We start from the raw sequence: 15963 nt of genomic DNA on the forward strand, positions 1-15963 counted from the left end.
TGAATAAAAAGGAAACAAAATTAATGATTTACACACAAAATTAATGGCTAAATTACATGAATGCTGAACTGTGAAAAAAAAGCAATAAAATAAATGGTAAATTAAAGGTACACACATAAATGCTAAAAAAAAATAGACAATAACGTAAAGAGTAAGGGAGTTAAATAAACAAACGGATAGTGACTAAATTGATTAGCAAAAATAAAATAGGGAGCAAGATCGAATTAAAAATAGAGTTTTAGGACTCAAGTAAGAGTTTTGTCGAGTGAACAATAAAGACTCTAAGAGGACTAAAATGAAATCAATGAAGAACTACAAATCAAAAAATGAAAATAGGACCAAGAAGGACGAAGGAAGTGATTTACTCTTGTTCCCTTAAAAGCGCGGGCCCTTAATGGGCATTTTTGTGGAACTATAAAACTCATTTGAATAAAAACATATCTTATTTTCTTCTTTCAATTTTTTTTTTTTGATAAAAAACATGTTTTAAAATCCTCTGAAAAAACCCTTTGGTGTTCTTCATATTCCTAGCCGGCCACCATGAGGGGTGGAACCGACCACCGTTATCGGCCATGGAAATAAAGAAAAATGGTTGCTTCACGATACTTTCTCTCTCCCTAACACAAATCTAAGGTTAGTTTCATCAAAATACCTCGAGAATAGAGTAGATCTAAGGTTTTATTTTCGAAATACTCTTCTCCGTCATCTTGTTTTCCATTGATTTACTCTTTTTTGTGTTTTAGGAAAACTAAACTCGAAAGAAAAACCCAACCCTCGAGGAGGCTTCAGATCTAAAGAGATACACTGAAGAAACCTCCTCTTTCCTTGGGTTCAAAAGAAAAAAGACTCAAACAATCACCCAAAATGATGCATGCTAGCACGAAATGTGGTAAAAATGGTACCTTTGAAGAACAAAATGGTGAGTTGTATTTATTTTTGAAAAGATTACAAAGCTTTTTTCTTTCTTTTTTTTTCCATTTCTTCCCCCTTTACAAATGTTCTCCCCTTTATACGAACAGATCTCTTTGGTATATATAACCAAAGGAAGATCAATTCTCTGAAACATATCTGTACAAGTCGTCCTAAAATGTTAAACTCTTCTGATATTTCTTTTTTCTTTTTTTTTAACATATTGAGTCTTGCATGGAAGAGGAAAGGTGACCGGAGGGTGCACGAGACCAAGAGTTTCGTGGGTAGCCTTGCGTACGTCATACACGTCAGATTTGAAGTAATCGAACGATCGGGGAAGTCCAGGGTACTGTGCGTGCATCACACGCTCTAAATTTGGTCATCCAAAACAACTACAGTGTTTTGAAGCAATTGGGGCTGTCATATCGTCACCTAGATCCAAGGGCAGAGATACAACGGCGGCTAGGGTTAGAAAATCCTAAGGTTTCCAACTGAACTTTAAAATTTTGGGTCACATGGGCCGATTAAGTCTAGGGTCAATTTGGATTTGTGTTTGGGTTATATTTTGTACTGTAATTTGGACATTTTTCAATTATTTGGGCTAAATGAGCCCGGACAAAAATGACATATTACAATTATGATAGTAATTTAATTTCATTTGGTACATAAGTTTTAGTTCGCAGATTGTGATAGGCAGACATATTAATAGACTATTTTAGAACTCTCGGACTGCTACATGTGTGCTCCTGATGGTATTATATTTTGTTCTGATTTTGTTATATGAACTGCACCGAACTGATTTTCATTTTGATGACATGATCTCTGGTTACCGTTATTTATATGATTTGTGAATATGTTTTTGGATCATTGGGTATTTTTATGTTTTAACAAATTAAATTGTTATTGGAAAATTTTTCAAGTTAGTCTATAATTTGTAAGGCCTTATCGTAGGTTCTTCTGTTTTGTGTACAGGGTAAGTCTTTACCGTATGTTCTTATGCTATATGCAAAAGGTCCTGACTAATATAAATGGGTGCATGGTTTAGGGAAATTTACACATTCTAATGTTCAGATGGTCTTAGTGGTCATGTTTAAAAAAAAAATTCTGAATAATTTTTTTATACAAGTGTTTGATATTTGTATGTTTTTATACACCTTAAGGAACATACTGGGTTTTTTAATTCGTTCTTTAATTGTATCCTTTTCAAATATTACCAAAACGGAGACTATCAAAAGTTAGCATCAAGAGGATCAATCATTCCTAACTTTTGTGCCCATGTATATTTCGACATGCCCTTTTTGTTAACTTTTGGTGACAAATTTTTACTATTGACTTTTTATATTTGTATTATTAGTATTTTTGTTCTTGACACATTATTCAATTTTTTGGCATTAGCATATTTATTTTCATATCGTTATAGATTTTAGTCGGTAGATGTTTATATAATATGATATATATATAACTATCGGTTTTAAATTTGTTTAAAGCATGAATTTTTTTTTTGCGATGATATGTGACTGATTAGATCTGGTCAGAACATCTGTACCGAGTGTAGAACGTTGCAATATTTGTTAATTTTTAGGATTTAAAAGTTTCGACTAGGTAAAAAAAATGTTGGACCGAGTTATTTTATTTTCAAAAGTTGGAGGGTATCAAGAACCATTAAGCCTATAAATTTTCAATTAAAATAAAAATAAGGTGGAGTGCATCCGAAACCTGCCCCAATTTTTTGTGGTAAACACATAATTCACATTTTTGCAGTAAAATAAAGATTCAATTGAAAAAAGAACAATAAAAGCTATTATTATAATTATCCAAAAATTTATAATTGATAATTATATTAAATCAGATCTATCATTTAAAAAAAAGAACTCTAATTTCTTTTAAAATCCGACTCTATAAAATCATATCAAAACCAAACAGGTTGGAATCCCATAAATAAGTGCAATTCCAAGTTTAGACATTTCATATAAAAGCTTTATGGCAATAAAGATGAATGAATCTATCAAATTACCTGTCCAACTCAATTAGTAAAACGCAAGGCTCTCAATATTATTGTCGTGGGATTGAGTCCCACGGTGGACAATTCATAATTATGACTACCGGAGGAGGTCTTCCACAGAATCTGCTCTCAATCTAGCGTTGGGGGGAACCTACTATCCTACCTTCATCTTACCCCATTATATATATGAGAATAGGGTCAGCTAATTTTTTGATATAGGGTGCAAGTGTTTTTAGTAAGTTTTAAAGTTTGATCCCATAATTCCTGAATAATAATGAGCAAAATTCAAGCAACTTAATCATTAATTTATAAATCTATTCGAGTTTTTGCACACATTATATAATTTTATTTTTAATTAGTAAATATGATTTTCAAGTTCTAATACAAATATTTTATTTTTTAAAATTAAACTTTGGAGGGGCGTATTTGGGTTGGTATATGAAATGATTACAAGATAATATTTATTCAAAATTTTCTTAATCAATTGACAATGAACATACACACCTCCTATAGACAAAATTGCTCGAGCTTGAGACCTTAAAAAAATAACATTTCTTTTTACCACTAAGGTCACTTAATGAGTTCATAATTGCATACGGTAAATAAATAATTCAGATAAAATTAAAATATTGACCACATAATATATACCAACTTTAGAAAAATCTTAATAAAAATAAACAAACTTAATAAAAAAAATAAATATATTCTAACCTTATTATCAAGAAAGAATTTGATCATCTCCAGGTTGATATTAAATAAAAAGGGGCAGCATCATCAAAATATTGTGTAGGATCCATAATAATATATAAAATATTGGCAATAATTAGTAGGCCAGGAAGGAACATATGCCATGAGTTGTGAATATAAGACACTTAAACCAGCACCTATAAATTTTAAAATATGAAGGAAGTGCTTGTTTGAATCCGAACTCGTGCATTAGCAGCCTTTTAAAAACAATAATCAACACATGCACTGTCTAATAATGAGTGAGTGATAAACTACTATAAAAGATGCCCTCCCCTAACGTAACCGGATCACTTGGAGTTCCGATGACAAATGGATTATTAATTTCCCTCATCCAAACCCCACTGGTGAGCTCTCTCTTTGAGCTAGGATTCTTTTCGTAATCGAAATGGCAATCAATACCTTGGATACCAAAACATACCTTTAATGCCCTCCGGATCAGGTTCAAAACCCAAGTTCTGATAGAACTCCACAACTGCAACGAAGTAAGATGATATACTAAGACAATTCAACAACTTGATTGGAGTTTGGTTTCTCGGTGATCAAGGCCTCATACCTTTACTGTCGGCAAAAAGTGTTATATTACCGATATCCCTCTGTAGAAGAGTCCTTATCATCTTTTCAACCATGGCCTTACCAAGGCCTTGGCCCTGCATTGCATGCACAATATTAGAGAACAATATTGAAGATTGCATGAAATAATTATGTAACTTCACAAACCCCCCACCCCACCTTCGTTGCCATTACCAATGTCTATGCCTACTCAAGTACCTGATAGCTAGGATCAACAAGAACATCCCATATTGTAGCATTGAATGCATGATCAGATGTAGCACGAGCCATTCCAATTAGCTTCTTTTCCTCATTCCCTTCTGTCAAATAACTTCCCCAAGTACACTAAGATGTTTATTAATAGTTTTAGGAAAACAAATATCATTGAATTATTGCAATTAAAAAATCATACATTTCAACATTATGCCCATACCTTGATCCGGCAACTTCCTAACCAAATGCAATGCTGCTACCATGTAACTATTTTGTAAAGCCGTGGCTAGTTTTGACAATGGTCTCCTTGGCCAGCCAACCTTTTAAAAAGCATGCTAATAAATCCGAATTCTATAAAGCAGGTGCAGGGTACATCATAACCCAAAAGCAACAAACTTGCAATACATTTATTGTCAGGAATAATCTAGATGCATGGACTGAAAGATCCTTACCTTGTCACATAGGGCCTGAAGCTCATAGACATCCACATCTCCTCCAGAAGAGAATATTATTTGTTGAACTTCTCCGTCAGGATGAGACTTTTCAACAAGCACAAATTCTTCAGGCACCGGATCTTCCTCTTCTTGAAGAGTAGAGGCTGGTTCCACGATCTGTATTGCGTTGTTCTTCAAAATTCTAGGACGGTAAGCAAGGCAGAAAGGGTGCTCCAATGAGACTAGAGAAATATGACGGTGTATTTCCCCTAAAATTCTTTTTACTACAATCATACTATCATCCAATCACTACAAAGAACCCTACACACTTTCAGGTAATGATTCACTAATAGTAGTGCAATAATTATAGACGATTTTTTACAAAGAAATGAGGCAAATACTAATGGTTCTGCTGGTAACATGGCTTAAAATCATGTCAGCTGGTAAGTTGTGCAAAAACTAGACAACTGAAAAGAGTCCAATCACGAGAAATAATTATGTTCAGGACCACCACCTATTAAGTGTATTCTTCATATTGAACCCTACACACTTTCGAGTTATGATTCCTTAATCGTAGTGCAACCATTATAGGTGATTTGCTCTGGAGAAATAAGGCAAATGGTGTTGGTTCTATTGGTACTACGCCATAAAACCATGTTAGCTGGTAACCTGAGTCAAAATTAGACGATTAAAAAGAGCATTGGCGCACGAGCATGCACACAAACGAATCTAGGTCGTTCCAAGGCCAAAGGCCACAATGGCTAGGAGGAAATTTAAGTAACACTAGAACCTAAATCATCTTTTGGGAACACATAACACTAACAGAAGGTTCACAGAAACAAAGAGAAAAATAACAATCTAAGATAACCAATCCAGCATGACATGCATATTAAAGTCCATGGTTCAAAAACAAAACAGAAGTCAAAATACCCAGATCTAATGGACTCCCAAAAGTTTGCCATGAGCCGGAATCCCTTAATCTTTCTGGTTGCTGCAAAAAGAAAAAACAAAGTGTTCAAAATCCTAAACATGCTCTAATTCAATCTTGCTTAATTGTATACGGAAATTATAACCAAGACTGTGAACTCCGCTCACAACAACAACGATTCAGATTTGGGTTTAAGTTGTGGGGAAACAAAAGCTGATCAGATACTTGGAACTGCCAGTCATAGGGAAGAATTGGGCATCTGCAAAAGGATAAATGAAACCCCATCAAAAAAAGGGGAAAAGGAAAATTGAAAACTGGGAAGTGGTTGTTGGAGAGGGTTCTTACAAAGAAGACGGCGCAGCCACGTTGCGAGTAAGCATATCTTTTGGTTTATGGGTTTTGGTTATGGATACTTTTAGTTTAGTTTCTGGTTTTATCCTTTATGGTTAGGCCGATTGGAGTGGACATTCTTCTGGTTATACTTGTAAATACATCGACACCACAGATGGCAATGGCCCTCTCTTATCCCAGTCACTAGTCAACCATTTAAAAAAAAAAAAATTGGGTTAAATACCCTATTCATACATTGATTATTGCAATTTAGGTTTTAGATGGAGAATTGCTAGAAATTAAACAATAACAAGATATTAAGATAGAGGACTAAGAAATAAGACAAATAAGATAAATAAAAGGATAATGATAAGAACACTTGATCAAATTAGGGTTTTATCAAAATCATTCCTGACACGGAAACAAACAAGAATTTGATCGTTAGAAAGATAATAATCTATAGATTATGAATATACAAAAAGAAATATGAAATGATGACTAAAACTAATGAAAAACAAGGATTGAAATTTTTCCACTGTAGGTATGAAGTTAACGCATCCTATGGTTTATGATGATGGGGCGATTTGATGATGTTTGATGATAATGATGATTGTGGTAATGATAATAGATAGTTGTCTTACGAACCCTTATAGCTGCAATTAACTAGGAAAACTCAATAATCGACTCTAATCAGCCCCCTAATCACAATAAAATGTCAAATTGGAGTGAAATCTCTCTCGAGAAGAACTTGAAGAACTTTATGGTGAAGAATGCTTTAGACCAATCAACACTTGCAAAAATATATTCACGTTGTATTATTATTTAAGAAAATCTTATTTACAATGGTGAATGAAGTCTCTTTTATATAGGCGAAGAGTTCCATAAATCTAAGTAACTAATGAATAAAATAATAATAAATTAAGAAGTAAAGTGCTTGTAGAAGAGGGAATGATGGGCGGCTATAAGTCACTAATAAAGTTTTTGATCCAACGGTTGAGATGAAATCTAGGAATTTTAATGAAAGGCTTAATCTTCACCAATTGAATCTAATGGAAAACCTTTGTAGAGTTTTTGAAAGATGGCAGTGTGGAGATTAAGTTAGTGGGCGGCTAGGATTTTCTAACACAATCAAATTACCCTTTTAACCTTATCTTAACTAAACTAGTAAAAGGAAGCACTAACCCTTGTAATTAGGCCTACATAACCTAAATCCTAACTAGAAAAGGAACTTTATAAAATGATTAGCAATGGGTTATCCTATGCTTTATACGATTAGCAATGGGTCAACTTTATAAAATGATCTCTCTTAAGGGACTTTAAAAGTATTTTCAGGACTATCTTTTAGCGTGGTACAGTTTGAACTCGAAATAGCTTCGACATGAGGGGTGATGACCTATGTGGATGCGGGGGAAGGATTAATGGATTTCCTTCCTCAAATTCTTCAATCTCCATGTGGGCATGTATGCCCTTGTTGATGAAGGTCTGAACTACAATCTGAAGCTTTTCTTTGAGCAATTTGACCTGGGCACGGGTGGTTGGGGCAAGTGGAAGAGTTAACTCATCTTCCTTTGATGGTTGGCATGTGGTGCATGTATCACTTTTAACCTTGAGGGCAACATCCATTATGAAGATTACACTAAACATAGGTCACTCATATCTAGGGAGTAGATGGAATGGATAATTGTCATTTGATAAATATATCCTTCTACTACTACTACTATACAAAAGATAACACTTTCCCATCTCTAAGATGAGATACATTATTATTCATTTTTACCTCCTCTTAGTCCTAGTACTAAATAGAGCAACAGTAATTGAGTTTCACTTCATTCGGATGTTACGATTTTTGGAAGACTGTATTAACTTTAGGGTGTATTGTCTATTATTGAGATTACATCACTACGAAAAAAATTATTTTTAATGATTTTTTTTATCAAAGTACAATTATTATTATTATTATTATTATTTATTATTATTATTATTATTACTACTGCTGCTGCTGATAATCAGTATTAATATCTTTGTTTTATAACAGCATTTTACTAACACGTATGTGCATTTATACAAATCGAATGGAAGCAAATTTTATGGGTTGCTGTGTAGACAAAAGCATGCATAAGTGAGAACGTACAGTTGGGATTAGGGGTCGCTTCTATATGTTTGGACGTGGTAGGGGTTGTTTTGTTTGATTGATGAATGGTGTTACATCAGTTACCAATGTTTGGTGGATTTATCATAAGATCGCCCATGCCACCTGTCACTTTCTCATATATCAATTATAGACTATACCTTATGTTATTATGCATGTGCACATGGTCCAGCAACCTCAATTGGTCATATGGCTGTCGGCTGATGACCATTGAGGAAGGAGTTTTGGATCAAGGATATGATTATGATGGGATGACCATTTTCCCATTATATCCTTACTTTATCTTTTATTTTATATTGATTGAATTTTTATTATAGTAATTTAAAGATATATGCTCACATATATTTAAATATATTATTTAATTTATCTAATTAGAAAATTGATTAATTATAGCTATTTTAGGCATCGCTACTTCCATTCATTCCTTTAATCCTCATAATATTTATTTAGATAAAAATGTTTACATTATGAGCTCATTGAGTGACCTTAGCGGCAAAAATAATATTTTTCATAGATCTCCTAAGTTCAAGCAGTTGTATTTGAAGGGATTTTTTTCGACCTATAATAGACATATCCCAAATTTAGAGAGCTAATTTTTTTACCTATTCTAAATCGAAAGCGAACAAGGAATTTTTTTAAATTAAATTGATTGAGTTTATATCGATTTCAAATATAAACATATTAATATAAATATACTTTAATAACATTTTAATATTTCATGGACAATAAAATGAAGCCACCGGATTGGGTAGGCCAAATTCAAGCTTAGGGTTAGACATTTTTTTAAACCAAGTTCACCTATGAACGGAATAATTCATAGAAAGATATAAATATATTTCATACATAAGTTATAAACAATTTTACTTTATAAATAATTATATACTAATTAGATAATTATTTTATCTGAATTAAGAATTAACTCTATTAGATATATTTTGTTGGAAAAAAGAGTGAATTACTTTGATGGATTTAATATTAGGATAATTACTCTTTAAATATATCAATTTAAAAAGATATTATTTGATTTGAATATTAGTAGGATAATTACTTTTTTAATATATCAATTTAAAAATGTATTTATTATCTTTTTTAAATTTAAATATTAAAGATAATTATATATTTTTGAATATTTTAAATTAAAATAATATTTATTTAAGTTTGAAATATTAAACATGCATACACTCCTTTTATTATTCAAATTAAATAAATATTATTTTAATTTAAAACATACAAACTGTATAATTATCTTTAATATTTAAATTTAAAAAGATAATAAATATTATTTTTAAATTTATATATTCAAAGTTTAATTACCTTATTAATATTCAAATTAAATAATATCCTGATTAAAAATGACAGGGTTAAAATTAGGGATGGCAATGGGTCGGGTCGGGTCGGGTTTTTGGGCCACCCGACCCGACCCGAGAAGAAAGGGTTCTCCACCCGTGACCCGACCCGACCCGACAAAATTAATGTTTCACCCGACCCGACCCGACCCGAATATATGACTTAGAAACCCGACCCGACCTGACCCGACCCGAAATAAAAAAAAAAATTTAATTCAATGAAAACAGTGACTTAATTGAAAAAAATTATATATGGAGGAATATTATTGTAATTATCCCTAAATATATAAGATAAAATTATATATATTTTTCTGGTCGGGTCGGGTCGGATTTTTTTACCCTAAACCCGACCCGACCCGAACAGTGCATTTAAAAAAAACCCGACCCGACCCGAACCCGAATTTTTTTTAAAAAAAATCCGACCCGATCGGGTCGGGTCGGAACCCGTCGGATTCGGGTTGAATTGCCATCCCTAGTTAAAATACATTAGTTAAATTTTAAACATGTATACGCATATTGCATGAATAATCTAGATTTGATATGTATAAAATATATTGTATCATTAAAATTTAATAGGACTCTTTTTAAATACGATAGATCTATGTTATCCATTTAGTAGTTATGTGAAGTTTAAAATTTAATTTGTGTGCTTTAAATATATATATTTTTGGATAAGTTTGCTTTAAATATATTTTATATAAGATTTAAATTAATATTTAATACTTAAATTAATAAAAATGCATACTTGCATTTTTAATTTTGAATAGACAATGATGGAGGTTCCAAACTCGCACCATATGTGAATATAAATGTAAAAAATCGCAGCTCTAATTTAATTTAATCCAAAAAAGGAATATTACAAGTTTAAATATTTTTTCTTGATTTCATTAAGTGGTTACAACTTTTTCTTAAACGATGATAATTGAATTTCATTAATAAAAATAATGGAATGAATCAGAATTACACCATACCCAAACATAAAAAAAATTGAAGACAATATTCACCAAAAATTCATTCAAAAATAAATTCATTAAACCCAAAGATACTAAAAAAATGCAACTTTCTATTGAAAATGACGACTAACATCAAAAGAATCTAGTAACCTTTATAAAAATTTATTATCTCAAACGAACAAGACGCTTTACGAAGTGATAAAGTGTTGAAAACATTTTGATGTTTCGATATAACAAATTAAGTTAAATGAATTTTAAGATTTTACAAAAGATTTTCTAAGTATATTCAATGTAATTATTCGAATATCAAAATATTACTCCAAGTCTTTCAAAGTTTATTTTAATCCTTACTAAAGTGTAAAATTGTGTTTTATACTTAAACTATTTTAAAATAATTTTACAAAGTATTTCGAGCCTTAATCGAGCCAAAAATATTTTCCTTTTAAAGGGTTTCAAGAAAAATCAGATTGTTCAGGGGGTACAGATTCCCCCCAGGGAGAACAAATTCCCCCCAGGGGGTATCGATTCCCCGGGAACAGATTCCCCCCAGGGGTATCGATTCCCCGGGTACAGATTCCCCCTGCATGGTTTGGCTCCGAGAAATAACAGATTACTCGGAGGGAACCGATTCCCCCTTGAGGGTACCGATTCCCTCACTGTTCATCAGCCCAACAGTCATAATATTTGAATATTATGAAGGGGTATCGATTCCCTATGAAGGGGTACCGATTCCCCCCATTATGGGCAGCCTATTTTTGCAGAAAAATCATTCCCAAACGGCTCCAAAACATCCCCAACGGCTAGATATGACTTCAAAGACATTCCAGGCTATAAATACAAGCTAAGGACACTTGAAGAAGTAATAGAACAACTATCCAAACAATCAAACACAAGAGAAGATTTTTTCATTCTTATTTCATCTTTCTCTTGTATATATTTTGTTCTTGTGAGCTCAATATTGTAAACACCTACCTTAGAGAGGTTTTCTTGTTTACATTTTTTATCCTTTTGCAAAGGGGAAAGGTTCTAGCTTAGCCCGTGTAAAAACTAGGGAAAGGTTCTAGTTTAGCCTGGAAAAACTAGGGAGTTTGTAAGGTTACTCTTTATCCTCAAAAGAAAGAACAAATTAGTGAATTTGTTGGAAAATCCTTGGTGAGAAGCTAAGGTAGTGGACGTAGACTTTGATTGAGAAAGTCGAACCACTATAAATCGCTATGCAATTCTCTATTTTTCAATCTCCTTACTCCCTAAACACAAAATCATTCCGACCCCTCTTTGCAAACCGTTCCGGTTGTCGATTCGAGCTTCCGAAAATCCCAACAATTGGTATCAGAGTCTAACTCGTTAAAAAGGTTTAACCACCTTGAGACGATCCTAGAAGAAGCTCTACCAATTCCCGACGCAACCGACAAAGAAATGACTTTTTCCTCCGGTGCTTATTATCTTGAAGAATATCCTATTATTGATTCACAACCGGTCAACAAGCCACCCTTCTTCAATGGAGCAAATTAGGCACATTGGAAGAATAAGATGATGTACTTCATTCAATCATACAATCTAGGAGCTTGGTACTCAATCATGGACGGTTACTCCTTTCCACCCGGTAAGTACAACGATTGGAGTAGAGAAGAGTAGAAAAATTTTCAGCTTAATTCTAAGGCTATACATATTCTATTTTGTGCTTTAGGCCCAAATGAATATGGAAGAGTCTCATCTTGTTCCAATGCCAAAGAGATTTGGGATAAGCTCCAAGTCACTCATGAAGGAACCGACGAAGTGAGGGAATCAAAGAAAAGTCTTCTCAACCATAGCTACGAGAACTTCAAGATGAAACCCGATGAAGACATCAAAGCTATGACGGATAGATTCTCTATGATTGTCAATGGTCTCAATGGATATGGAGAAGTAATCCCAAATGAGAAGCTTGTGAGGAAGATAATTTACTCTCTTCCAAAGGAGTGGCAATCAAAGAAGACAGCCATTATCGAAGCAAGAAACCTAAAGTCTCTCACTCTCGATGAGCTAATTGGTTCCCTTCTCACTCATGAGATGATGGTGAAAGAAGATGAAGAAAGGGAAGAGAAGAAAAACAAGAAGAAGAAGAAGAAGAATGAGGACGTAGGCATCAATGAAAGCTATCAAGATTCAAGTGATGAGGTGGGTGAAGACGATGATGAACAAAAAGAAGAGATGGTCAAGCTCTTGAAGGAACTCAAGAGATTCATGATTTCCAAGGAAGTGAAACATGAATCAACCAAGAAGAAGAGTCCCCCGGTATGTTTTGATTGTCAAAGAAAGGGGCATGTCATGTATGAATGTCATCTTCTAAAGAAAAAGGGGAAGAAGGCATTTGTTGCATCTTGGAGTGATGAAGATGATTCCAATGATGAAGATGAAGTAGTCAACCTATGCCTCATGACCACTCAAGAAGAATTCGAGGTATCTTTTAACTCAAATGAATTTAATTCATTTACTTTTGATGAGTTACAAGATGCTCATAATAGGCTGTATTTGGGATTTAAGACCATGAATTCCAAATATACGAAATTAATTTCAAAATTCAAAATTGAAAATAAATCGATTTTGAAAGCTAGAGTTGATTTTGAAAATCAAAATGAAATTTTGAAAAATGATTTAGAACTTTCAAAAATCAAAATAAATGATTTAGAAAAGAAAAATTTTGAGTTAGAAGTTAAGCTTGAAAGCTTAACAAAAGAAAAAGAATTAATTTCTAAAAACAATATATTATGTTTAAAAATGGCAAAATGCTCACATTTCCATTATCATGGTCATATGGAACATACTTGTCCTTTGAAGAAAGGAAAACATTTTAAAATTAGGCAAGTATGGGTTCCAAAAGGAACAAGGGGCATTGTAACTAACGTTCAAGGATCCAAAGCAATTTGGATACCAAAATCTACTTAAATGTCTCTTGTAGGTGTGTGGAAGCAATTGTGATGAAAATGATGATATTCAAGATGCTCTAGCCACACATGAAAAAGGAATGGGTAACCTCTAAGCTTAATACTTTTAATTTTGGATTATTTGGTTGCTCATTTGATTTTAAGCATGCATGAGTTTTGGTTTTAAATGATTATGCATCATTGTTTTACTCTCATGTATGTTGAAAAGATGATTATGATGAACATTTTAAAATTGTAATGATTTTTCAGAATTTTTAGTTCATCATAATAAAATTTTGGTCAAAATTTTTTTTTAATGCAAATGATATCTCTCTAACAATTGATATCAACTTTTCAAATACTTTGATTTTATAAATCTTTAAAAAAAATTGACCTAAATTTAAATGTTTATGCATGTGGTTTAAATAAAAATGATATCCCTCTAATAATTGATATCAAAAATTTTCAAATGCATAACATTTTTAGAAAACTTTTTGCATATGATCTTAAATTCAACAATTGGTATTGCATAAAGTATTTTAGTCTTGGATATATTGAATTTCATATGCTACTAACATACTTGTTATTCTTTGTTGAAATTCAATTTTGTTTAAGTGTCAAGATCCTAAAAGAAAAATTTTATTTGGAATGCATTTATTGAGGGGGAGATTTGATTTTTTTCAAATGATTTTTAAAATGTCAAATTTACTACTTACTCTCCAAAGTTATTTTGAACTTCAAATATTAGAGTCTTTTTGATTGAACAAAAAGGGGGAGAAGTGTGAATGTGTTAAAGTGGAGAAGTGTTAAAGTAAGGGGGAGTAATTTCAAACTTGATTTCAAAATCTTAAAATTACTCAAATGTTTTGTTATATCAAAAAGGGGGAGATTGTTGAAAACATTTTGATGTTTCGATATAACAAATTAAGTTAAATGAATTTTAAGATTTTACAAAAGATTTTCTAAGTATATTCAATGTAATTATTCGAATATCAAAATATTACTCCAAGTCTTTCAAAGTTCATTTTAATCCTTACTAAAGTGTAAAATTATTTTTTATACTTAAACTATTTTAAAACAATTTTACAAAGTATTTCGAGCCTTAATCGAGCCAAAAATATTTTCTTTTTAAAGGGTTTCAAGAAAAATCAGATTGTCCAGGGGGTATAGATTCCCCCCCAGGGGGAACAGATTCCCCCCAGGGGGTATCGATTCCTCGGGAACAGATTCCCCCAGGGGTATCGATTCTCCGGGTACAGATTCCCCCTGCATGGTTTGGCTCCGAGAAATAACAGATTACTCGGAGGAAACCGATTCCCCCCTTGAGGGTACCGATTCCATCACTGTTCATCAGCCCAACGGTCATAATATTTGAATATTATGAAGGGGTATCGATTCCCTATGAAGGGGTACCGATTCCCCCCATTCTGGGCAGCCTATTTTTGCAGAAAAATCATTCCCAAACGGCTCCAAAACATCCCCAACGGCTAGATATGACTTCAAAGACATTCCAGGCTATAAATACAAGCTAAGGACAATTGAAGAAGTAATATAACAACTATCCAAGCAATCAAACACAAGAGAAGAATTTTTCATTCTTATTTCATCTTTCTCTTGTATATATTTTGTTCTTGTGAGCTCAATCTTGTAAACACCTACCTTAGAGAGGTTTTCTTGTTTACATTTCTTATCCTTTTGTAAAGGGGAAAGGTTCTAGCTTAGCCCGTGTAAAATCTAGGGAAAGGTTCTAGTTTAGCCCGGAAAAACTAGGGAGTTTGTAAGGTTACTCTTTATCCTCAAAAGAAAGAACAAATTAGTGAATTTGTGGAAAATCCTTGATGAGGAGCTAAGGTAGTGGACGTAGACTTTGATTGAGAAAGTCAAACCACTATAAATCGCTGTGCAATTCTCTATTTTTCAATCTCCTTACTCCCTAAACACAAAATCATTCCGACCCCTCTTTGCAAACCGTTCCGGTTATCGATTCGAGCTTCCGAAAATCCCAACATAAAGGAATTGTGAGTGAACAAGCTATCTGGTAGGTTGTTTCGCTATACAATTCTGATTATATTGGCAAACAACATTTTACCAAAGAGGGAACATGACTATACGAGACCATCTACAAACCAATCAGAAAATAAATGTCATAATGATTTTTTGTAACCCCCAGACCGATGAGGATAATCCGATCCGATCTGGGTTATCACATTAGGGCTACCGGAGCGACCCATTGTAAAAATAGTGGAAAATTTAAAACTTTTTATCAGAACATGTAAACTTATAAAATCATTTGTCACTATTTAAAAATAAAACAGATTTCCAGACTCGTATATAAAACAAAATACAATTACATGCACCCTAATCATATGTACCATTCTCTGAAATCAACGTCAGAAGAACTCCCATACTGATGATGATAGTTGCAGTGGTACAATTCTTTTAACCTGCAATGTTGAGTAATAGAGTGAGCTTCGGAAAGCTCAGTAATGCAGAACTACCA

The 15963-nt window shown here is 32.9% G+C and overlaps 1 protein-coding gene and 1 long non-coding RNA gene across 3 annotated transcripts; one reads left to right on the forward strand and one right to left on the reverse strand.

Annotated features, from left to right (window-relative positions):
• Positions 1–468: 468 nt before the first annotated feature.
• LOC120152741 lies at positions 469–1600 on the forward strand. Its single transcript, XR_005518718.1, has 3 exons — positions 469–633; positions 744–919; positions 1138–1600. It is a non-coding gene; the product is annotated as an uncharacterized LOC120152741 (long non-coding RNA).
• Positions 1601–3878: 2278 nt separating this feature from the next.
• On the reverse strand, positions 3879–6295 carry LOC120152744 (histone acetyltransferase TAP1-like). 2 transcript variants are annotated; one of them, XM_039164898.1, is made up of 9 exons: positions 6207–6295; positions 6128–6171; positions 5950–6041; positions 5785–5845; positions 4873–5056; positions 4641–4740; positions 4427–4527; positions 4212–4305; positions 3879–4130 (listed from the first exon to the last, which is right to left on the reverse strand). In XM_039164898.1, exons 2-9 carry the CDS (start codon positions 6160–6162, stop codon positions 4051–4053), a joined length of 747 nt encoding a protein of 248 aa, XP_039020829.1. In that variant the 5' UTR covers positions 6163–6171; positions 6207–6295; the 3' UTR covers positions 3879–4050. The 2 variants fall into 2 exon arrangements, with proteins under 2 accessions (XP_039020829.1, XP_039020830.1); XM_039164899.1 differs by lacking the exon at positions 5950–6041 and having other exon boundaries at positions 3880–4130; positions 6128–6174; positions 6210–6289.
• Positions 6296–15963: the final 9668 nt, after the last annotated feature.

The sequence above is a fragment of the Hibiscus syriacus genome, unplaced genomic scaffold (assembly GCF_006381635.1).
Source record: "Hibiscus syriacus cultivar Baekdansim isolate YM2019G1 unplaced genomic scaffold, ASM638163v2 tig00111095_pilon, whole genome shotgun sequence".
Taxonomy (NCBI): domain Eukaryota; kingdom Viridiplantae; phylum Streptophyta; class Magnoliopsida; order Malvales; family Malvaceae; genus Hibiscus; species Hibiscus syriacus.